Raw genomic sequence first — 6,952 nt, 5'->3', positions numbered from 1 at the left:
TTGAAACTAATTATAAACTTAAATAACATGAAAATCTAATTACTGCTAAAAAAAGAAATTAGAATTTCAAAAAATTTTACTTATTATAAAAATATTAAAAATCAGCCGATTTATGCCGTGTTTGGACTTATTTTAATGGTAAAAATGTTACTAATTTAATACTATAATATTAAATTTATTAAATTAAAAATGCAGAAACTTTAATTTTCATTTTGTTTCGTCTTGAATTGTCTGATCTGTTAGGTTTGTAGCAAATTTCTGCTTCTGGGTTTTGCTATGGTCGATATACCTTGTGAGGATGATGGGAAGGAACTTTAATGATACACCGTATAATTAACTATTATAATTCGTTTATTTATTAATTAATGTGTGAGGGGCAAAAAATCCTACGAACTAGGTAGGCAAAAACCCTTGTCGTCCAACTTACACGAGGGAAGAAAACCCACGAACGTGGTGGGAAACCCTTTACAACAGAATTTATTCTTACTTACTGGTCTGGCTATCACACTCGGATAGGCTTTTTCGACGAATTTGATTGTCCTTGAGGAATGGCTACGTTCTTATACAAAATTTGTTCTGGTCTTCCTTTAGCACACCGCTTAACACACATACAGCATACGTACATAAACGTTTTCGTGAACTAGTACTAGTTGCCCAAAATTTGTATCGCAAGATTAATAGTCGGTAGATCCGCTCTGCTTCGATCCTTAGAACGCAATGAATCTATCGATCCCCTGAACGATTATCCTCCCCGAGCGGAAAAGGCGCGCGATGTCGTCACGCGGAGATGCCCGAAAATCAGCGAACAACTCAGGGCTGTATTCTCACGCCAGTACGGATAACATAAAACCCGGAACATCCCGCCCGCCTTCGTCATTATGACGAACAAATAAATTTACATATCAGGTGAATGATTAACATTGATCTCTCCGCCCGCCATGCGAGGATTTGGTTTCGGCATAGGAAGAGGGCTTAGTCGTACGATTGGGCGTCGCAAAACAGTAGAGGCGGTCTTCACATCAACGACACGGACGAGACCATCTTCTCCAGGATGGACGGCGATGATTCGGCCTAAAGGCCACTTCGCAGGGGGGTATCGGTCATCGTGTACCACAACTAGTTGTCCAATTGCGAAGTTTTCAGATGTATCTCGCCACTTCGCTCGCTCCTGAAGGTGATGCAGGTATTCCTTGGACCATCGCTTCCAAAAGGTTTGTTGTATCCTAGTAAGTAATTGAAACCGGTTTAAACGGTTTTCTGGAACGCCGTGGAGCGGCAGATCTGGCACTAGGTGTGAAGGACCTCCCAATAAAAAATGTGAAGGCGTCAGGACAGTCAAATCTTCGATATCCCCTGTGAAAGGGCAGAGGGGTCTGGAATTTAAGCAAGCTTCAATCTCGTACAACACAGTGGTGAACTCTTCAAATGTTAGAAGATGTGTTCCCATCACTCGAATTAGGTGATGTTTTGTGGCCTTTACGCCTGCTTCCCACAGACCACCGAAGTGTGGAGAGTGAGGAGGTATAAATTCCCAGGAGATGCCTTGCGTTGCTAATTCCTCTGCGATGTTGGAGTAAAATTCGGAGGTAATCTTGAAAAGATTTCGGAGTTCACGGTCAGCTCCCTGGAAATTGGTGCCGTTGTCGCTATAAATGCTCTGACATACGCCTCGACGGCTGGTGAAGCGACGAAACGCAGCAAGGAATGAACTTGTGGTCAAATCGCTAACCGCTTCTAAGTGCAATGCTTTTGTTGAGAAACACACAAAGAGGGCGATATAGCCCTTGTATGAGCGTTGCCCTCTACCTTTTGAACACTTCAAATTAAAGGGGCCAGCATAGTCCAACCCCGTTATTGAAAAAGGTCTTGAAGGTGTTACTCTTTCCGCTGGTAAATTGCCCATTAGCTGCGTACTTCGTTTTGGACGAGCACGGAAACAGCGTATGCACGCGCGAACGTGGCGCTTGACTAAGCCAATCGCTCCAATTATCCAAACTTGTTGCAACAATACTCCCAATGTCAGTGTAGGCCCCCCATGGAGCGCTAACCTGTGAGCATGTTGTATGTATAATTGGCTCAAGAACGATCCTTTTGGTAGAATCGGCGGATGTTTCTTAGGAAACGGCAGCGCCGAATGTGTTAACCGTCCGCCAACACGTATGACTCCTTGTCCGTCGACAAAGGGCCGCAATTTATAGATCGAACTACGTTTGGTTAAAGCTCGATTTGTGTTCAGACATTGCATTTCATCTTTAAATGCTGTGGATTGTACCCAACGTATGGTACTGATACGGGCTCGCTCGATTTCGTCAAATGTCAAAAATCCGACTTTTTTCGAATTTCCAAATTTTGTACGCTTACAATTACTAACGAATCGCGAACAGTAGGCGATTACTCTGGTCAGTTTTTGTAATTATGAGAATCTAATCAACAATGGATCCTCATTTTCCTTTGCAACGGCCACAAACACTTTGATGCCTTGTTCTTGAGGCTTGGCCTTTGTGGGTTGCATAGGCCAATTGTCCTCTGACTCATGCAGCCAGTCAGGACCCTGCCACCACAACTTTGATTCTTTTAATTTAATAGGGTCTGCACCCCTAGTCGCAATGTCCGCTGGATTATCCCTAGACGGAATATACTTCCAGATAGCCGAAGGGAGCTCCGTTTGAATATAGGAGACTCGGTTGGCTACGAAAACCTTCCACTGGGAAGGATGTTTTCGTATCCAGGCCAATACATCCCTACTATCCGACCAAGCTGTGATAGGGAGTTCCTTCATCCATTCTACTTTTCGAACGTGGTTAATCAATTTAACTAACAGAACCGCTCCGCACAATTCCAAGTTTGGTATGCTCACGGTTTTCACCGGAGCTACCTTTGTTTTTGCTGTAAGCAACGAAACCCAACACTCACCGGTCACTTTAGTGGTTCGCAGGTAAACTGCGGCAGCGTACGCTCGTTGGGAAGCGTCCGAAAAGCCGTGAATTTCTAATTTAGCGTTCGAAACTGGGCCTAGCCAACGATCGACTGAGATTTCATTTACACCTGTCAAACTACTATTATAAGCATCCCATTGTCTCAAAGTGTCCTGAGGAAGCGGAGTATCCCAGTCGATTTTCATAATCCACAAGTCTTGTAAGAAAATCTTTGCTCGAACGATGACTGGTGCCAACCAACCTAAGGGGTCAAAAAGTCGAGCAAGACTGGATAAGACAGTACGTTTCGTCTGTACCTTATTGGAGGGACAGAGTACTTGTATATTGAATTTAAACGAATCAAGCTTTGGGTGCCATAGAAGACCTAACGTTTTAACCGCTTTGTCTATATCGATCCTTTTGCTAGCGTCAAAATCTTGATTTTCCACCGAAATATCAGGCACATTCGATGCCCATTTGTCAAGGCTGATTCCGGCTGAGGCAAGAATAGAAATCAGTTGGTTCTTAATTTGCTGAATCTCGACGATGGTGTCGGCCCCGGAGAAAATATCATCCACATAAGACTGGTGGAGTAAGCAACTAGCGCCCAGAGGGTATCGATGACCTTCGTCATGGGCTAATTGATTCAAAGTTCTAATGGCCAAATAAGGGGCGGAAGTTGTACCATATGTTACAGTGGTCAGGCGGTAATCTCGCGGAGCGCAACCTGGTTCGGGTGACCACAGTATGCGCTGAAGATCTTGATCTCTTTCATCAACCAATATCTGGCGAAACATTTTGACAATGTCAGCGGTAAATACGAAAGTGTATCGTCTCCAGTTTAAAAGAACAATAGAAAGATCGTTCTGTAGTGACGGTCCTGGAAGCAGGAATTTGTTCAAGCAATGCTGGTCGGCGGTGCGCCTTGAAGCATCGAAAACCACCCTCAGTTACGGTCTAACAACGCCTTGCTGCATCACCGCGTGGTGAGGTAGATAAAAGGCTCGATTCGAATCTATTTCGTCCTCTGGAATAAGGTTCATGTGACCCAAACTTTCATATTCTTTCATAAAGGTCTTATATTCGCGAGCTAAATCAGGATCCCTATCGAATCTTCGTGTTAATGACATAAACGAATTTAATGCCAATCTCCTAGTGCTTTCGGCAATGGATGGAAGCTCAGTTCTGAGGGGAATTCTAACCACATATCGACCCTGCATATTTCGAAAATGTGTACTTGCGAATAATCGTTCACATAACTCGTCATCAGGACTAAGCCTTTGAGTGCTATCTGAAACTTCCTCAACAGTCCAAAAACGTTTTAAAATTTCGGTTATATCCTCTTTTGCGGAACTGTGCGCAGCAATACGAGGTATCCTAATAACCTCTTTCTTGCGAAGAGAGTTCCCTTGAACGCGACCTGAAAAGATCCATCCAAAAACAGTGTTCTGCGCTATAACATTATGAGGATCAATGTTGCGCAAGCCAGGTCTGAGCACCAATGCATATGCATCTACCCCCAGAATCGCGTCAATTTCCCCTGGCTCGTGAAAACTAGGATCTGCCCATTGCAAAATTTTGAACGATGATACGTCTGAGTCGGTTAGAGCGTTCGAAGGGATTCGACCGGTTGGCCGAGGCAAAACCAACGCGTTTAAATCTGTTTCAAAGTCTGCATCAGTATCAGATCTTAATCGTATGGTGACGCAAAAACGTGCTGTAATACCTTTGGAAGCCCCAACGCCCATGATAGGTACTTGAACTCTTTGACGAGAAAGTCTGAGATATTGTGCCACTGATTCTGAAAGAAATGTCGTCTCTGAGCCTTGGTCTAGGAGCACTCTGACTCGAACTTGCTGACCGAACGCCCCGACTAAAATTACTCGGGCAGTAGGCAAAAGAGACAAATTTTGACATATAGAGATGCTTGCGGTAAAAGAAGCGACTGCCTTTTGTCAGTCTTTTTTCTCAGTTGTCTGCTGAGTAAGAGGAACTGTGGCAACTGCGTTTCCGTCTGGCTGTACATGTGAGCCATCTCTATGTAACATTGTGTGGTGGGGGCCCTGACACTTTCGGCAAAACCGTTTCGAATTGCAGTTTCGAACTTGATGCTGACCTAAACAATTGAAACATAGACCGAGACGTCGAATCTCATTATGTCGGTCGCTTCCGGATAGTGCCTTAAACTTATCGCACCGTCCGACATAGTGTTCTAACGAGCATAGCGGGCACTTTCGCGAATCGGAAACGACTGTATTTGAAGTCGAGCTTTTTGCTTTGTATTTCGCACCTGAATGATGAGATTTAACTAATCCTCTTAGTTTGTAATGTCCAGACGATTTTCCATTTGCAGCCGACTTTTCTGGACACGATTCGGTCTCGACAGATGTGAGGGCCTGTATTGTACCCTCAAGGAAATCTATCAATTCTTTGAAGGTAGGCGGCTTCTTCCGCGATGCTACCGCGCCCGATTCCTGATCCCCCTGCATGCTCCTTGTGCTTAGATAGGTCTCCCATGATTTGCGAGTTACTGAGTCTAACCTTTCACTTACTATTACGACTAATAGGGCGTCCCAATGATCTACAGGCCTCCCAATATTCTTTAACATCCGCACTCTGTGCGTTACATCGTCTACGAGTGCTCTCAGTCCGGACGCCGATTCCTTTTTTAACGACGGATTTTTTATTAATGAGTGCGTCAAATTATACACCTGTAATCTTAGGTTGGAAAACCTATCTTTTAATGCATTCCATGTCGACACATAGTTTGCATCGGTGACGGCGACGTCCTTTACAAAATCCGCAGCGGGCCCTTGCAAACAGCCCATTAAGTACTGCAACTTAACGACATTGGGAACTTGTGCCTTTTCATGAATCAACGATGAAAACCTATTTTCAAAGGCTTCCCAATCTTCATACTTGCCACTAAAGTGTGGCAGATCAATTTTTGGGAGATGCAAGTTATGGCAGACCGTATTACTATTTTCGTTACTGACACTGCTTTGTGATGCAGTAGAAGTATTGGCTACATCATCATTCGGAAACGCAGCAAGCACGCGAGAGAGCTCGTCGTTGCACTCGTCTCGTAGATCTTCTGTACTTGCAAAAAATGATTCCGTTAAATACGGATCGTCAGCAATGTCGTCGCGAGTTATGATTTCCTCGTGTCGTTTACAAAATTTAATCCAATATCCGTGTAGTTTTTGTATCCGATCACGCACTAATGCCCTATTTAGACGGCTTTTTTCTATTTTCCTGAACGCAGGAAGAATGCGTGATATGTTCTCCGCGCGATCCCTTTGTTGCAGGATAAGTTTCCGCGTCGATACAGGAGCCATTATTTATTAGATGGTAAATGTAAACACAGGCGGTGTGCGCTCAAAGTTCGCGGCGCGCTCTCAAGTAACTTGAGTCCCACCCTACTTCGACACGACTCAACTTGCACGACGCGCCTTTCTTTATTGCAACTTAGGTCTTATATTTTTGATACAATTGTACGCATAAAATATATAATTAATGAATGTTCACATTAAACATGCACAAAGTAAATTATAATAAAATGGAAACTGGATTATCAATGCTATCACAATGTTACAAATTGGTAAGATCACGTATTATATTTGTACGAATACTTCCATAAAAATTAGTCCAGTCCCAAAACCCTCACCGAGTCACCGACCATCCGGCTCGAAGGACCAAATTGTTTCGTCTTGAATTGTCTGATCTGTTAGGTTTGTAGCAAATTTCTGCTTCTGGGTTTTGCTATGGTCGATATACCTTGTGAGGATGATGGGAAGGAACTTTAATGATACACCGTATAATTAACTATTATAATTCGTTTATTTATTAATTAATGTGTGAGGGGCAAAAAATCCTACGAACTAGGTAGGCAAAAACCCTTGTCGTCCAACTTACACGAGGGAAGAAAACCCACGAACGTGGTGGGAAACCCTTTACAACAGAATTTATTCTTACTTACTGGTCTGGCTATCACACTCGGATAGGCTTTTTCGACGAATTTGATTGTCCTTGAGGAA

General features: G+C 43.6%; 3 protein-coding genes across 3 annotated transcripts; all 3 read right to left on the bottom strand.

The window, feature by feature from the left end:
• Positions 1-895: 895 nt before the first annotated feature.
• On the bottom strand, positions 896-3,712 carry LOC136774949 (uncharacterized). Its single transcript, XM_066729422.1, has 2 exons — positions 2,469-3,712; positions 896-2,396 (listed from the first exon to the last, which is right to left on the bottom strand). The coding sequence occupies exons 1-2, from the start codon at positions 3,710-3,712 to the stop codon at positions 896-898; spliced, it is 2,745 nt and encodes a 914-aa protein (XP_066585519.1).
• A 153-nt stretch (positions 3,713-3,865) lies between these two features.
• On the bottom strand, positions 3,866-4,832 carry LOC136774948 (uncharacterized). The gene is made up of 2 exons (XM_066729421.1): positions 4,769-4,832; positions 3,866-4,716 (listed from the first exon to the last, which is right to left on the bottom strand). Exons 1-2 carry the CDS (start codon positions 4,830-4,832, stop codon positions 3,866-3,868), a joined length of 915 nt encoding a protein of 304 aa, XP_066585518.1.
• A 38-nt stretch (positions 4,833-4,870) lies between these two features.
• LOC136774947 (uncharacterized) lies at positions 4,871-6,253 on the bottom strand. Its single transcript, XM_066729420.1, has one exon. The coding sequence runs from the start codon at positions 6,251-6,253 to the stop codon at positions 4,871-4,873; it is 1,383 nt and encodes a 460-aa protein (XP_066585517.1).
• Between the last annotated feature and the right edge of the window lie 699 nt (positions 6,254-6,952).

The sequence above is a fragment of the Prorops nasuta genome, unplaced genomic scaffold (assembly GCF_024137725.1).
Source record: "Prorops nasuta isolate Cenicafe-Biocafe unplaced genomic scaffold, Cenicafe_Pnas_1.2 PNAS00007, whole genome shotgun sequence".
Taxonomy (NCBI): Eukaryota; Metazoa; Arthropoda; class Insecta; order Hymenoptera; family Bethylidae; genus Prorops; species Prorops nasuta.
The sequence above is the reverse complement of the archived record's forward strand: the minus strand, read 5'-3'. Positions and strand labels throughout refer to the sequence as shown.